At 43.1% G+C, this 17,841-nt stretch overlaps 1 protein-coding gene across 3 annotated transcripts in view; it reads left to right on the forward strand.

Annotated features, from left to right (window-relative positions):
• trpm5 (transient receptor potential cation channel, subfamily M, member 5) overlaps window positions 1-17,841 on the forward strand; it is a 106,968-nt gene that overhangs the window by 51,277 nt on the left and 37,850 nt on the right. For all 3 annotated transcript variants that reach the window (XM_048545069.2, XM_048545068.1, XM_048545070.1), the window contains 6 exons: window positions 1,371-1,739; window positions 4,204-4,344; window positions 5,241-5,364; window positions 7,056-7,201; window positions 10,949-11,061; window positions 16,203-16,298. In XM_048545069.2, the coding sequence (XP_048401026.1) occupies window positions 1,371-1,739; window positions 4,204-4,344; window positions 5,241-5,364; window positions 7,056-7,201; window positions 10,949-11,061; window positions 16,203-16,298 (989 nt within the window). The remainder of the gene's footprint in view (window positions 1-1,370; window positions 1,740-4,203; window positions 4,345-5,240; window positions 5,365-7,055; window positions 7,202-10,948; window positions 11,062-16,202; window positions 16,299-17,841) is intronic.

Raw genomic sequence — 17,841 nt, forward strand, 5'->3', positions numbered from 1 at the left:
CGACTCTTCATCAGAGCTGAGGTAAAGTGTGAAAGGGGGCAGCATTCATGCAATGGTGAAGTGGTGGAGTGCCAGGGGTAAAAGGTGCAGATTAAGCGATTGTTATGTGAGAATGGCAGAGCAATGATGTGTCTAGTTGCCCAATTGGAGTGGGGATAGGGGAAAAAGGACATGGTGACAGAGACCGTAACAAGTATAACCAAAAGAAAGGGAAGAAATGGGAGTGAGTTCACAATCTGAAGGTGTTGAACTCAATATTAAATCCAGAAGGTTGTGAAGTGCCTTGTCTGTAGATTGAGATGGTGTTCCTCCGGATTGCACTGTGATTCGCTGGAGCATTGCGGCATGCCAAGGGCAGACACATGGCTAACTTCACTTTGGAAAGGTCTGACTCTAGGTTTTAAACCATGTCCTCTAGATCTAGACACCACACTTGGTAGAAATGGTCTCTTTCTACATACCGTATTCTTTCTACATACTCTTTCATATATTATAACTTTAATTAAATTACCCCTTAACTATCGGATAATACAAACCTGGTTTCTGTAATCTCATAATTTAACCTTGAAGGTCAGGTTGTCTCCTTGTATATTTGCACTGCACTCCCACCTGTTAAAATATATTCTTCCTAAGGTACAGTATCTAGCAGTGCTTGGAATGCTCCAGGTATAGTCTAAGCAAAGAATTTAATTTCTAGTAGAAGCATAATTTCTACTGTACTTACTACCTTTCCTTGATTAGAAAAGCCATTGAAATAACTCCAGAGGCTGGTATCCTGTCACCGTTTATTGATACAGGGAAAGTCCTGGACACTGGTCCAGCTCCCTCCGAGCCAGCTCTGTGTCAGAATGTCTGACACTCCTCTTTCTATCTGTCAGCCAGGGATCCCTGATTGGACCAGATTTCCATCACACCAGCAGCAACAACAATAACTTGCCAGCCCAGATCCTGAAGAAAATATTAACTGGATGTGAGTTTGCTCGCTGAGCTGGAAAGTTAGTTTTCAGACGTTTCATCACTATTCTAGGTAACATCATCAGTGAGCCTCTGGTGAAGCGCTGGTGTCTGAAAACGTCTGAAAACTAACCTTCCAGCTCAGCGAGCAAACTCCCATCCAGAAACTCAACCTGAGCTACAAATCTTCTCAAACTTGCTAAAATATTAACTGTTTGCTTGAGGCTTAGCTTTGTTTTGGGATTTTGCTGTGGACTGATTTAGAGTCCCTCTGTTCAGGATATGTCCTGGGTGAGGCTAAGAAATAGTCTCCACTTGACTAGTGTTCCCAAGCCCAGTTGGACTGGCAAGGGTCATTTTAACATGTCCCAGTCAAGGTCATGTTCAAGAATAACATGTGTACTTTTGTTTCGTAGTCATGTGACCTGGAAGAAGTAATGATGGATGCCTTGGTCAATGACAAGCCAGAGTTTGTCCGACTATTCATTGACAATGGGATGAACATGTATGACTTCCTTACCTATGGCCAGCTCCAGGAACTCTACCGTTCCATCTCGCGGAAGAGCCTCCTCTATGAGCTATTGCTGAAGAAGCATGAGGAACAAAGACTAACTATAACTGGCATGAACCCCACTTCACACCGTGACACACCAGAGAAGAGGCCCAAGTTTACTCTATATGAAGTATCTAAAGTGCTAAAGGATTTTCTACACGATGCATGCAAGGGGATTTTCCAGGAATCCAACCCCTCTCGCAAGCATTTGGGTGTTAAGAAGTCAATAACAGTAAGTGCAAGGCCCAACAGTCAGTTCTTGGACAAATATATTCTGTGTGGTGTGTGGTGTGTGGTGTGGTGTGTGTGTGGTGTATGTGTGGGTGTATGTGTGTCTTTCATTGACATCAGCTTTTTATAACTGAATTCCCATTCTGAGATTACTTTATTGGGATTTGAATTCTTGCTGTGCTGGACAAATGATATAAATTATTATTAATTTAGTAACATAGGCGTGACACAAACCCTGATCAGAACACTGAATTGTACTTTCAAACTGTATGGATCACTGAATTTTCTATAAGGGTACATTAAAAGACCAGATACAGTTATCCTTATGAAACCTTTCATTTCAAGAATATCCACACTTATCTACAGCTCCTGTTAAGCTGTATTCTGTTGATCGTGCATGGTTTTATACACCTTGTGCTTCATGAAAATGGGACTTGTTTAATGTTGGAAAGGATTATTGTGGTTTTAAGACTTCAGGGGGATATTTTTTATGATAGGGTAAAACAGGTGCTTCAGCTGTGCTGAGCCATGACTGTCTGAAAGAACACAATTTTGGTCTTAATTTCAGACCACCATCATTTGAACCACCCTGAAGCTGGGACTGCAAGTTTAGCACACATACTCAGGGGCATGCATTTAAGGCGATGGGAAGAAAGTTCAAAGGAGATGTGAGGGGTAAATTTTTTACACAGAGAGTGGTAGGTGCCTGGTATGTGCTGCCGCAATGTTGGTGGAGGCACATTCAATAGGAGCATTTAAGGGACTTTTAGATAAGCACATGAATATGCAAGGAGTGGAGGGATATGGACCAAGGGCAAGCATTAGGGATTACTTTAATTTCGTGTCATGTTCGGCACAACATTGTGAGCCAAAGGGCCCGTTCCTGTGCTGTACTGTTCTATGCTCTATGTAAGCACTGATTAGAAGGAATTTTACAGGAGCAGTATACAAAACCCAAACTACATAAACTGCTAGGTGTGCTGGTTGACAGGTTTCAGGATGATTCTGAGACTGAATGAGAGAGTCTTGGTTACAGGAGAGAATGTCTAGAGTGGAAGTATGACCCGCACCCACAATAAGGCAGGGGTCCATTTCATTGTCCTGTCCCTTTTTTGTCATACTAGCTATGGTTTCCCTGCCTGCTCATATGTCTTCCTCCCATTCCAGACCAAATGGGATCCCTAGCAAGGTGCCAATGATCTGGCATGCTCTTTTGCCTGCCTGTTGTGTCCAACAGGGGAGAATAGTTTCTTGGTTGAACCCCACAGAGAATTTCTGGAATAGGTGCTGTTGAGTGTTGATCTTGTTTTGAAAGTCCTCATCAAATTCCCAGCAGCCAGTGAACAGTGAGAGGTGATCCATCTTTAACCAGCACCTGCAATCCTCAGTCAACCACTTGTGCTTTTTTCAGTCAACCTGTTCGGACTGGTTGTTGCACACCTTCCAAGTGGGAGGGACTTGGGCCTACATCTTCTAGCTCAGAGTCAGGGACACTACCACTGTGCCACAAGACTCCTCAGCAATGACTCGTGTACTCCCAGCTCACTATTGATAGGGGACATTAGGTAATGCCTTATGCACATAAAATACTACGCAGTGTATTTAATAAGCGCTGGCAGGCAATGTAAGTGGTAATCAGTCCCTTAGCAATCTTCCACTTGATGTTTCCTAGCACTAGCTTCAACTCCTTTACCAAGATGGCATCTTCTGCTTAATGCAGGCCCGAAGCCACGTGGGAGAGTATTTACTGCAAGAAGGAACTGTCAAGCCTGTATTCTTGCTAATACATTTTGAAGTAGTGGTTTGTCCATGCATTGATCTCCTCAATATTTAACAGCTACAACTGCTGAAAGGTAATGAAGCACAACCTGTTAAGGTTTCTGAAATTAAAACTCAACAAGTTAGGAATTTGTGTCCCCTCCCCGGCTAAAATGTTTTGCTAAACTCTTCTTACCGTCAAGGCAAAATGCAATCCCTGCGATCTGGGCGCTGAGTCACGCATACTTTCTTACAACAGAGGACCCCAACCTCACTGACAATCCCCTCTGGTTGCAGCATGTTTGCAACCATGTGCGGTGATACTCTCACTCCCCATTAAGTTATTCCTGCCTAACCTCTCACTAAGATAAGACCCCCAACATCCAGAAGATACTACATGACCAATAAGAAAAGGGATTGCCGTTTTATTGTGGCGTAGATGTAACACACTACTCTCCTTTCATCCAATTGGGAGTGGGAGGCAAGGAGAGGAAAGTGTTGTGGTGGGAGGAGAGATCAAATGTCTTTGCACCAGAAGAAGGATGAGAAGAGATGTAGGATGTGACTGAAAGGATTTTCCCTCCTGTGGAAAGGGCAAGTAAAAGCAAGATAGTAACTAATGACCCACCTGTGTGGATGGCTAACCTCTGATGAAACAGGTTGAATTTAAACATCTGAGCACAAAATCCGTGTACTTTTTTTTTCAGGAGTTGAACAGCAAATTACGAGGGCAGAGGTTGTTTGTGATGCCTGATTTAAGCCAGAAGCTGGAAAACCCTTGGAGGGACCTCTTCTTGTGGGCAATCCTGCAGAACCGACAGGAAATGGCTAACTACTTCTGGGAAATGGTGAGCAGAGAAACCCAGGCCTTGCTGCATTTCAGGCCATCGGTTTAATGGAGGTGAGGGCCCAGTCTTTGGATAGTCAGAGACCAGATGGATGTTTCCTCATAAGACAAGCCTCAGGACCATGCAGAATCCCAACACACCAACCCACTGGCTGTGTGGAATTTGCCTAGTGCCCTGAACCCTCGGCTAAGTCCCCAAGAGTTGACGAGTTCAGAGGATTCTGACCGACTTTGACTGAAGAATTAGCCAGGAAATGAAAAAGTTAGAGAAATTATAACCTGCTGTAACTCCTGGGCTGCTGATCCACGTGACCCACAAATCATTGTCGCTGACACGTGATCCTGACCATTAGCCCTTCCCCAACCACTGTCTTCAACCTGCTGTGGACCTGACTGAACTCAGTTATCCACTTGGCACCTCTACCCCTCACCCACCTCGACTGGCACCGGGAATGAGCAGACTGCCCTCTGAGGAAACGCGAGACAGGCTCGGCCCTATCCTGGAAGAGTCAGAAGTAACTGAATTGAGACATATAAAATCCTAAGGGGACTTAACTGAGTGGATGTTGAGAGGATGTTTCCTCTTGTGGGAGAGCATAGAACGGGGGTGGGGGCGGCATAATTTAAGGGGACACCCAATTAAAACATATGAGAAAACCTTTGTTTCTGTCTGGGAGCTGAAAGTTTTTGGAATTCCCTTCCTCAAGTAGCTGTAGATGCACAATCTTTACAAATTATATGTTAGAGGCTCAGCACAAGTGTCCGTTGTTGGTAATTAGTCTGTATTTAGCAAGCTGCGATTCTGGTTTAATGTGTACCAGCTTTGAGCTGAAAAGGACATTCTCTCTCTCTCTCTCTCTCTCTTGCTCTCGCATTCTCTCTCACTCTCTCTCACAGGGTCCGGAGGCAGTGCCGGCAGCCCTGGCCGCATGCAAGATTTTGAAAGAAATGGCTCATCTTGAATCAGACACCGAGACGTCTCAAAGCATGAAGAAGGCAAAATATGATCAGCTGGCACTAGGTACCATGGGACAGCAACATCCTTTACAACGCCATTGATGCACTGATCATGGACCTGATTAGAAAATTCTTTTGTAAAGGGAGAAGGGCGGTCAATCTTGTTTTCAATTATCAATCAAGTAAAGCCCTAAGACATCTTGAGGGCAGCTTCTGATTGCTTCTCAAATTAGTTTTTCCCTCCCTCTGGTTTGGAGCCCAGTCTATGCGTTGATCCCTCTCCAAGTAAAGAAGAGCCTCCTAATATCAGTGCTAATGTTGCCAAAATTAGTTTCAACCTGTGCCACTTGCTTCCCACCTCCCCGTTCCATCCCTCCAAACACCCAAACTTAGCATTAAAATAACTTTGCTCAGATGTTCCACATCATTTACAATGGCATAATTTTGTAGAATTCCCCCCTCAGATGCCAATTTGTAAAGACTGTCACATGTAAAGACTGTATCTTTGTATTTCCCTATATTTTGATTTTGTACTGAAATGGGGAACATAAGACTCTTTATAAAAACTGGAGAGGGAACTGCACTTCTTTAAAAGCAAGTTGCTCGTTGTGAGTATGATACACAGGCACAGTGGTTAGCACTTGCTGCCTCTCAACACCAGGGTCCTGGGTTTGATTCTACCCTTGGGTAACTGTCTGTGTGAAGTTTGCACATTCGCTGCGTGGGTTTCCTCCCACAGCCCAAAGATGTGCAGGCTTGGTGGATTGGCCGTGCTAAATTGCCTGTAGAGCTCAGGGGTGCGTAGAGTAGGTGGGTTATGAGGGAATGGGTCTGGGTGGGATGCTCTGAGGGGCAGTGTGGAAGCTTGTTGGGCTGAAGGCCCTGTCAGGATTCTACGTTAGAGTAGTTTACACTGCTGTTTGTTCAAGAGGGGTTAAAAGGGTGGATGAGTTGGAACGAAGGAGTGTCTAAGAAGATAGATTTGGCCTGGAAGAAGTCACTTGGAGTGGGTAACCTGTTGTTATTGATGAAGTCCCCCTGCCTGCCAACAATTGTGTTATCACCTTGCAGGTTGATGAACAGCTTGTGGGTGTGAATGTTTGGGCCAGAAGCCAAGCGGACCTCCTTGTAAGAAAATGTTGTCCTTTTTCTCTCCAGCCTTGAGCCTGAAGAAGGCCAGTTTATTCTTCTTCACCAATTACTGTGAGCTTTGGCTGTTAACCAATAAGTCAGAAACTATGCCTATTCTCCCTCAAGCAAAAGTAATTGGAGAAGGAAGCTGGAGGAGCAACAAAGCCTGTCAAGCTGAAATGATCAACTCACTGAATACTGCAGATAGGGACTATTGACGTCTTTTCCCGGTCTTTCCCTCTTGTCTGTGTCATCCTGTATGTGCGTAGAAGTTATTCTGTAAGGGGTTAGTGTTTTAACAGTGAAGTTTTAAGTTGTGAGTTCATTATTCCTTATCTGTAGCTACTTTCTGTTTATTTGTAATGGATAGTAACCCTGGTTACGGACAGAAGCCTGGTATGGGCTTTCTCTCAACCTGCATCTAAAAGACAGATTACTTGAGGAATTTTGCATGCGTATATAAGATCTTTAACTTTTTTGATAACTCCAGCAATAATGATACTTGATTTCTAGTAGGTTACCCCAGTGAAATGTCACACCAATGTCAAGTCTGTCTGTTTATAATGCAGTAATATCCTGTAATAATTTGAAGTGATTCATCTTTTTTCTCCCCTCTGGTTGCAGATCTGTTTGGCCAGTGTTACACCAACAGTGAGGACAGAGCTTTTTACTTGCTGATTCGCAAGACCAAGTACTGGAGCAAGACCACCTGCCTGCAGTTAGCAACAGAAGCGGATGCGAAATCCTTTTTTGCACATGATGGTGTTCAGGTACTGATGTGGTGTCTCAGCTTTACTGTCTGCATCTCTAGTTTTGACAACATGGATCTGTCTTTTTCACCAAGCAACTGGCCGCATTAAGATGGCTTTCTTTTCTCATAATAGGCATTTTGCTACTTCTCTCAAGGCTTTTGTTCCACAAGAGTGTAGGATGTTAGTCATGGTGACACTACAATATTCTCTTCCTCGACACCTTTGACCTGATGGACCACACAGGCCTTCCGAAGGTCATAGAAGCCCCACAGTGTGGAAGCAAGCCCTTCAGCCCAACAAGTCCACAATGACCCACAGAGCGTCCCACCCAGACCCAATGCCCTAACTTTTATATCCCTGAACATTGTGGCGTAAGTTAACATGGCCAATCCACCAAACCTGCACATCTTTGGACTGTGGGAGGAAACCCACACAGACACAGGGAGAATGTGCCAACCCCATGCAGTCAGTCGCCCGAGAGTGGAATTTAACCCAGGTCCCTGGCGCTGTGAGACATCAAGCGCTAACCATTGAGCCACCGTGCCCCCCTCCATTACTGTCTTCTGATCTGGCTCAATCACCCGATTTGAGGTTCTTCTCCCCTTAGTGACATTCTTTGTTGGCAGTAAATCAGTTTGAGTATGTGCATTATTAGTATCCATTCCTATTTCCAGCACTTTGATCAACTTTGCAACATTCTCAGGATCCAAGCTCAATATGTAGACCATAAATAACTTGAAGGGTATAAAGCTTTTATATAAAGAGTCGACTCTTGACTTGCCTCATGAGTGACATTAACTGTCCATTCAGAAACTGTACCAAAAACAGAAATTGCTGGAGAAACTCAGCAGGTCTGGTAGCATCTGAGGAGAGAAAAGCAGTGTTCACATTTCAGGTCCAGTGATCCTCCTCCTGATTGTAGCTAAGAGAAGTTTTGTGTATATGCTGAAGGTGGAGGAAGGGGTAAATGATAGGTGGAAAGAGAGAATATAACAGTTGGGCGGACAAAGGCATGGGTAGAGGTCAGCCTGGGAGAACCAAGAGCTACTAATGGGGAATGTAATGGGTTGTTTATGATAACAGGCCATGTGATGACAAGGCCTGTTGTGTGGGGTTGAGGGAAGGACATGGGAGAAGGTGCTCAGGCCCTAAAATTATTGAACTCCATCTTGAGTCCTGAAAGCTGCAGGATTCCCAATTGGAAGATGAAATGCGGTTCTTCCAGCTTGTGTCGAGTTTCACTAGAGCACTTCAAAAACCCAAGACAGGGATGTTGGCCAGGGAACACGGCGGTGTGTTGAAGCAGCAGGCAACAGGAAGCTTAGGGTCATTTTTATGGACAGAACATAGATGTTCTGCAGAACAGTTGCCCAGTTTGTGTTTTATCTCTCCACTGGGGAGCAGAACACATTGTGTGAAGCGACTGGAGAGACAAAACACAGACTGGTGCCTGCTTTAAAATCACGTGCGTGCTGTCTGTAAAAAGTAAAAATGACCCGTGAGCTTCCTGTTGCTGACTTTTCAACACAACATCATGTTCCCTGGCTAACATCTCTGCCTCGGGTCTGCTGTTGTGCTGCAGTGAAGCTCAGAGCAAGCTGGGAAGAACAGCATCTCATTTCCTACTTGAGAATCCTTCAGGACTCAAGATCGAGTTCAATAATTTTTGGGCCTGAGCAACTTCTCCCATGTCCTTAACGCCAACCTTAACAAACTGGGCCTAGTCATCACAGGCTGCTCCTACAATCAATCCATTGTCAGCTACTGATACTCCCCATTAGCAGCTATGCATTCACCCTGGCTGAACTTTACCCAGTCTCTTTGTCTGTCTAACTGTTACTTTTTTCTCTCTCTTTGGGCTTTCTCTTCAACGAAAGTTTACTCTTCCCCCCCCCCACCCCCGGCCACCAGCATAAATACCAACCTTTTTCCAAGCTATCATCAGTTCTGAAGAAGGGTCACTGAACCCAAAACGTGAAGTCTGCTTTCTCTCCACAGAAGTTGACTGAGTTTTTCCAGCAATTCTTGTTTCGATTTCTGGAGTCCGCGCTTCTTTGCCCTTTTTTGTCATTAATAAACTGTGAATTTTATTTCCATTAATTTCAGATCATCTGAATCTTTTGTGAAACTCCTATAGGGTTTTGTTTTTGGAGTTTTGATGCTTTGCTTACTGGATGACATTTCCTGACCAGTTGGAGTCTTGGTCTGTCTGAACCTCAGGAGGTGGGCCTGGTCTTTACAGATAGCATTATTGTAGTGATCCTCCCTACAAATCATTAGTTTTTTTTCCCTACTCCTGGGGACAAGAAGTGACAAATCCTTTGCTGTTGGTATGTAAATGGTACTTGTGATGTGGGGTCGGGTCTATTTTCATTGTTGATTTGCTGCCCCAATTCACTGCGTTACTTAGTGATGATTTACCAAGTTATGAGACAGTGGGATACATCAGGATGTACCCCTGGCTTTGACTGGTTTGGTGTCTGACCTCAGCCTGCGTTGTGACTTGGACACCTAATTTAGCCTTGGAACCTCAGGAATAAAGCGGAACACCGCAACTCACGTCCACAGCAAGGTGAAGTCAGCAAAGTATCTCATGAAAGGAAGTACGGACAGACACCTGCTTGCTATCTCTGTCAAAAAAATGCTCATTCAAACCTTGGCATGCAGGACCATCAGATGGGGGTCTGGGAGTTGGTGATTTATAAATAGCTTAATGTGGAAGAATAAAGTAGGACTTGAGTGAAAATACTGTTAAGGATTGGAGTGATATTCACCTTATCCACTATATTGTTTGGTTACTGCATTGAAGTTTGTCAGAGCTTGCTTGTTAAATGTGTTGATTATTAGCTTGAGGTCTTGTTTTTTTTAAATTCTTGTATTGCATGGAGATATCGCTGGCAAAGTCTTCGTTTGTTGCCCATCCCTAGGGCTGATTGGCTTTCCAGGCCATTTCAGATGATAGTAAAGGGTTAACTGCATTGTGGGCCTGAAATCACATGCAGCCCAGATTTCCTTCCCGAAAAGGCATTAATGATGGAAGTTTATTTTAACAGCTATTGGCAGAGGTTACATGGTTACTATTAGGTTACCTCTTTAATTGTAGATCTTTGTTGAATCATCGGCCGTGGTGGGATCCGAACCCACACCCCCAGAATGTTAAAACAAAGAACTGCAGATGCTTCAGTCTTAAAACAAAAAACACTGGCAAAACTCAGCCCACTTGGCAGCATCTGCGGGGAGAAAGCAGAGTTAATGTTTCAAGTCTGGTGACTTTGAAGAGTTCTGTTTTTGTTCCCCAGAACATTAGCCTAGTTCCCTGGTTAGTCCAGTGACATTCCCACTGCATCACAGCGTCTCCCCATAATCTGCACTGAGCCTGCTGATATCTTCATTCACATTCACGGGTAAGAACTTCCCAACAGGAATTTGTATCTGCATAGCCCCATGTCCCACGTCTTATCCCAGGAAACTGGAGACGTCCCCCTGTAAACGTGAGTGATGGGATCAGCCCAATTCATAATACACCATTGTGAATTAAAGCTGTGACTTTGTGAGTTGATATGGTTCAGCATCATCTAGTAAACCAGCCATGTACGAGATGGATATACTTTAAATACGAAGAAAGACTTGCATTTGCTTATTTTTGTTTAAGTGACCAGTGGATATCTCAAAGTGATAACATTATTGTGCAAAAAGAGGTCATTTAGCTTGCTTAATCAATGCTAGCTCCCATCGTTGATAATCACGTTAGTTTCTGCATTTTAGGCACTCTTGACAAAAATCTGGTGGGGTGATATGTCAACGGATACTCCAATCTGGAAGTTGTTGTGTGGGTTCTGGTGCCCTCCTCTGATATTTACCAACCTTATCACCTTCAGGTAATGACATGACAATGAGAGAACATTGCAGCATGTAAGAGTTGCATTTGTACCTATCAGTTCAGGATGTGTCAAAATGTTTTCCATTATAAACAACTTGTGAAATTCATTGACTAATATTCGTTCACTGTGGTAATTTAGCAAAGATTAAAAATAATGCCCAGTTAATTTACATTTGGGATTGGTTGAGAGTGGAATGTTTGTCCTGATCACTGGAGGAACTCACTTCACATTGTCCAAGGGACTTTAACGGCCACTTCAATCATTAAAACAGACGAGGCATCTAATTGTCATCTTCTCTTGTAGACAGTTCCCTGAAATGCTGTGCCACCTTCATACCCACAGTGTTAGCCTCAAGTATCAGGTCAAATCCTGAGCCACTGACCCAAATGTTCTACCAACTGAATTTTGTAGCTGTCCCAGCGGTTTGGTGCTGATCAAGGCCAATGTCATGATCTTGGTGAAGTAGCACGGCCCATGTTGCGTGGTAAGAAATATTTGTGGGTCACACAAGTACACAGACTTCTCACCCTGGGGGGAATATATGGTCCCCTTTTGAGACCCTAGTGAGAAGGAGATCAGAAGAAGAAATTATGTGATGAGCCTTGAGCTCCGTAAAGAGGAGAAAAATCAGTAGGATGATATACTTTGAGCACACAACAGAAGATTCCACAGGATCCATGATCAAGATAACTAGAGGAACGATCAAAATGAGGGTAGGTGCTGGTATAGAGTTATAGAGTCGTGCAGCACAGAAATAGACCCTTTTGGCCCAGTTCGTGCAGACCACAATCCCGAACCAAACTAGTCCCAAATGCCTGCCCTTGGCCGATATGCCTTCAAATCTTTCATATTTGTGTTCTTGCCTTTTAAACATTAGAACTGTACCCATATCCACCACTTGCTCTGGCAGTTCATTCTGCACACGAATCACTCTGTACGTTAGAATAAAAATTGCCCCTCCTGTCTCTTTTAAATCTTTCTCCTCTTATCTTAAAAAGATGCTCCCCCTAGTTTTGAACTCCCCACCCTAGGGAAGAGGCACCTGAATTTACCTTACTTGTACCGTTCAAGACTTAGAAGTTGGAGGAAATAATGACATAAACAGTGGACTTGTTCCAAATTTTGTCCAGGAGCATCAAACAAAAATCTCAGATAAATAAGCAATATCGCTGTTCCGCAAACAGCGAAGCCATTAACAAAGCTGTTATCTATATACGCCATGCTCCATTCATATTGATTGTGATCAGAATGAAATGGTGACTCCATGTGGCTGGAATGGGTACTGTTAATTTTCGTTTCATTGTTTAGAAAGGAGTTTATTTTCACATCCAAGTACTAAAACATTGTGAAAGGTGGGTTTAGTACAGATATCATAGAATCTTAGATATGTGGAAGTACTTCCTTATATAAAAGGTAGACAACAGGTGTTCGTGAACTAAGCCAGTTTTTCAGTAATAATGTAACCCTAAGAGCTCTATGCATCATTCGCTACAGAAATATGAGGGTAGGAATGTCCTGTATTAATATCTTTTGGCATAACTACTACCGATAACTGAACTAAACAACAATTTCAGAGAGCTTAAAGAGTACCTTGAAATGTGTGGCAGAAATAATGTTATGTAATTATCTTATTGATAACTCTCCAGTTCCCTGTTTGAATTGGATCATAAACCTGCTCCAAACCCAAGCTCCCTTAAAACACAGGAAGGGATTTTCCACACAGGTAAGTGTGAAGTCACATATGTTGGGACAAAGGACAGGGTGGTAACACAATTGGAAGATGTATGTTTAGGTGAGGTAGAAAAAGAAAAGGGTTGCAAATTCCAAGTATATTAATTTCTAAATGTTGCACCACATGTTGGCGAAACTTATATTTATTATCCATCCCTGAATACCCTTGAGAATGTGGTGGTCAGCTGCTTTCTTCACCAGTGCAGACCAAGTGGCATACATACATCCACTATGATGTTAGGAAATGAATTCCTGAGCTTGAAACCAGAAACACTGACGAGACAGCGATATATTTCCAAACCAAGATGGTGCGTGGCGTGGAGGGGAACTTGTCGGTGGTGTTTCCAAACAACTGCTGTCCTTAGATGGTCCATGTCATGAGTTTGTAAATTGGTGTTGAAAATGGCTTTAGCGAATTGCTGTGGTGCATCATGTAGATAATACACAATGCTGCTGCTCTGTGTCAGTGGTGGAAAGGTTGAATGCAGAAGATGGATGGGGTGCCAATCAAACAGGCTAACATCACATTTGGGAACAGGAAAGGCCCATATGGCCCTCATCCTGCTCTACCATCCAGTAAGACAATGGTTGATCGAGTTGTGGTCTCAGCTCCAGTTTTCTGACAGACTACCTGCACACCGCCTTCACTTTGACAATCCTGGACTCCCTTCATGTCAAAAATCTCACTCAGCTCTGAATACATTCAAAGTCAAGCTTCTGGGGAAGGGAATCCACACACCACCAATTGTTTGAGTGAAATGAATTGTCCTTATTTCTCTTTCAGCTATGGCTGGTGACTCTACACTGTCCTGTAAGCGAATCATCCTCCAGTGGCCAAATCTATATTGTCTCCTCAGATTTCACATGTTTCAATGAGATCACTTCTCACCCGTCTAAACTCCAGTGGACATAGGCCTAACCTGTTCAACTGTTTTACTTAAGATAAACCTTTCATCCCAGGAATGAGTGATTTGAACCTTCCCCGAACCTGATGCTAAAGCAATTGTACATTTTCTTTCAACTAAGGAAACCAAAAGTGTACACTGTACTCCAGATATGGTTTCGTGTATGTCCTCCACAGCGAAAGCATAACTTTTACACTTTTATATTTCCATTCTCCTTACAATGAATGACATTCATCTTCCTAATTACTAGCTGTACCTGCATTTGAACTTTTTGATTTATGTGCCAGGATGCCGAGATCCCTCTGTACCACTGGGTTCTGCAGTCTCTCCCCATTTAAACAATGTGCTGCTTTTATATCCTTCCTCCCAAAACGGACACGTTTGCATTATCAAAGCAGCAATTGCAGGAGAAACTAGGCAAGTCAGCAGCATCTTATGGAAAGGAAGCAGAGGTAATGTTTCAAGTCCATGATCCTCCTTCAGAACTGGTTGTGGTTTCTGTCCACAAATGCTAGGTTTCTCCAGCAATTTCTATTTTTGATTCAGATCTTCAGAATCTGCAGTTGTCTTATTTACGTTCATGCTACACTCCATCTGCCAAATTTTTATTCACTCACATAACATGTATATAGTCCTTTGTACACTCGTCATTTTCTCTTGATATTTTGCTATCCTACCTATTTTGGTGTTATCAGCAATCTAGCCACCATTCTTTCGATGTCCTATGAGTAAATAGTTGAGACTTCATCACTGATCCTTCTGACACTTGAGTTATAGCTTGCCAACCCAAAAAAGATTCATTTTATCCCTACTGTTTTTTTCCTGTTAGCTAATAAATTCCTTATCTGTGCCAATACATTTCTGCCTACATCATCCACACTTACCTTGTGCAGCAACCATTGGTTTGGCATTCTATCGAATGCCTTTTGGAGACCCAAGTACACACATCTACTGCTTCCCCTCTGTCCACCATGGATGTATTGATCCAACAGACAAATTAAATATGATTTCTCTTTCACGTGTTGGCTCTGCCTAATCACATTGCGATTTTTCAACCTACTAGTAGCACCCTGCTAAAAGTACTTAATATTGCTCTCAAGCACCTTCCGTGTGATAAATGCAAGGCTAACTAATCTTGGTTCCCTTTTTCTGTCTCTTCTGTCCCTATACAGTGCAAGTAGGCCATTTGGCCCATTAAGTCAATATCAACCCTCCAAACAGGATCCCACCCAGATTCTCTGCCCCTACTCTATGACCCTGTATTTCCCATGGTTAATCCATCCAGCCTGCACATCCCTGGGCACAATGGGCAATTTAGCATGGCCAGTCCACCCAGCCTGCACATCTTTGGACTGAGGGAGGGAACCAGAGGAAACCCATGCAGACATGGGGAGAATGTCCGTGTGTCTTTTGCACAATCACTGAGGCTGGAATCAATCCCACATCCCCACGGCAGAGAGACAGAAGTGCTAACCACTGAGCCACCTTTTTTTTAGAAAAAAGTGTCACTTTTGCTATTTTCTAATCTCTCAACACTGTTCTAGTACCTAAAGAATTTCAGAGGAATGTAGTAAAGTATTTGTGCCACTACTTTTAAGACAAGAGGATACAGGCCATCAGTCCTGAGGACCTGTCAGTCTTTTAGTTTAATAATTTTTCCCATCACAGTCTATCTTGTGATGGAGACTACGGGTGGTTGTCCTATAACACAATAGTTGTGTTCTATGTGACTTTGCACCGTAGAAAATTGTGCTTTAGAAAATTACCATAGAAAACCACATCATAGGGGAATTGCTATCGATAAATTGTTACACGTACAGTAGAAAGTTCACATTATCCAAACAGCGTCCATTATTCTTCAATCATGTTACAACCAATTTGCATTAACAAAACATGAATTATAGCAGAAATACCTAGTAATTGCTTGAAGTTCATCCCAACCCCCCATCATGTCTCAATCTTCAGTTATCTTTGGGGAAGTTTTCTGAGACTTTGATCATGAAGACAGACAAATACAGGCTCAAAGCCTCTGCCATTTCTTTATGTTCCATTATCTTTTTCCCAGCTCTGCCTAGAAGATCAGCAACAGGTTCAGCTGCTCCTCCTCTGTTCACAATCTTGTAACTACTTGCATTTTGACCTGGGTGCTGTAAAGCTTCTTGAGTGTTGTTGGAGCTGCAGGTCAGTGGAGCATATTTTATCACACTCCTGACTTGCGCTGTTAGAGACGGTGAATATGTTTTGCAAAGTCAGGAAGTGTTGCATAATTTCCAGCCTCTGTGGCATGTATACAGAGTAATCTTTTACAGAGTAAAACTTTCACTAATGTAGCACCCTCCAGGACTGTAGGATGTTCCAAAGAGCTTTGCATTCAAAGGAGAACTTCCGGAAATTAGCGCACAGTAGGGAATGCAGCAAACAATTTGCACAGCTAGCTCCTGCAAACGGACAAAATAAATGACTGAATGCTCCTCTGAATGTGTCTTTCTTGTTTCCTTTCAGTGCACATTTCCCATCCATTGGTAAATCTGAACAGTTGAAAGAACTGGACAGCTTGGACACTGAGAAGGCTTTCCTGCTCTCCGATGAGGCAAATAGGTTTGTCTCTTCAAATCTTTTGTTGGAAAGAAGGTTTAATAGTAGGGGCAGAGTGAGAAGAGCTCAAATGGTATAAATGATTGACTAATGGGGTCAGAAGCACTAATGTTTATCGTGCAAGCAATAAATCTCCTCTCGGGAAGGATATTAGTCTCTGAATATAAGGGCTTAGTTCAACAGAAGTAACTTGGCATGATATAGTGCTTCATCGTACTCTCTGGGTACACTGAAGTGATTGGAGACCAGTCACCATAAAGAATATTAAACCCCTGAGAAAGTCTACATTCGGGCCATGGGTAGGAAGCGAAAATTTTCAAAATTGTTTTTATCCATTTGTGGGAATGTGGGCTTCACTGCTTGGACGAGAAGCTATTGTCCATCTGTAACTTTCTTGGATGTTGATGGTGAACTGCCTTCTTGAACCGTTGTGGTCCACATCATTGAGGGTCACATGCAATGCTTTTCGGAAGGAAATTCCAGAATTTTAACCCAGCAGTATTGAAGAGACTGTGATGGATTTCCAAAGCAAGATGGTAAGTGGCTTGGAGGGGACCTTGCAGGTGGAGGCCCTTCCATGTATTTGCTGCCCGAGATGGTCATGGTTCTGAGTTTGTAAGGTGTTCTCTAAAGAGCCCTGGTGAATTCCTCCATTCTGGCACCAATCTCCAATGAAGCCTGTTATATTAGGCTGCTACTGAGCAATCTGCTAACCAGAAACTATTTAGTCAAGCCCCATCCCACCAATACAAAAGTGCCCCTCTCCATCCCACCTGCCCAAGGTTAGTTGTTTCATCTTTGTCTGCATTTGGTGCTGATTCAGTCCTGCAGCCTGTTACAGAATATACCTCCATGACTGACCGCCAGGCCAGTCAGTAGCTGACCTCTTAGTGCGAAAACTGCTGATATAAAATCCAATGTCATATCTCTCCTCTTCCTGCCACACCTCTACGATTTATATGCCCTAAAAGACTTCTGGAGTCCCCTCATGTTAGCTGCCAGTCTCTTCTCATGCTCTCTCCTTGCTTCTCTCTTTTTTTCATGTTTGCTCTGAACCTTCTGCATTTGGCTTGGTATCACATTGAATTAAATGAAACTGTGTCAAGTGACAGTGATGGACAACAGCTCCAATAATGGCTAAACTTAGTCAGAAAAATGTGAATCAGTTTGTGCATGGATATTCAGTTGAGGTCTTTGGTTTCACCAGTTGGTACACTTGTATTTGTTAGAATATCAGATAGATGCTGAAAGGCAGCGATTGGTTAATAGCGATATATATGTAGCTTAAATTTAATGCAAAAATAACTTTTGCTTCATGATACTTTAAAAGAAATAAAACAGACTGACGAGAATCTGACACGATTGGCTTTTCCAAATTCAATGCGTTTCAGTTTGTTTTGTAAAGCAGATTAGAGTCAGATCTCTGGTTCTTTTAATCTCAGTCAGGGTGCAGGATCAAGATGTTACTGTTTGCTGGTGTTGCCATCACCAAAACAGCTGGTGAAATGCCGCAAACGGAAACCTTGCATCTCTGTCAGTATCTGAA

The sequence above is a fragment of the Stegostoma tigrinum genome, chromosome 17, assembly GCF_030684315.1.
Source record: "Stegostoma tigrinum isolate sSteTig4 chromosome 17, sSteTig4.hap1, whole genome shotgun sequence".
Taxonomy (NCBI): domain Eukaryota; kingdom Metazoa; phylum Chordata; class Chondrichthyes; order Orectolobiformes; family Stegostomatidae; genus Stegostoma; species Stegostoma tigrinum.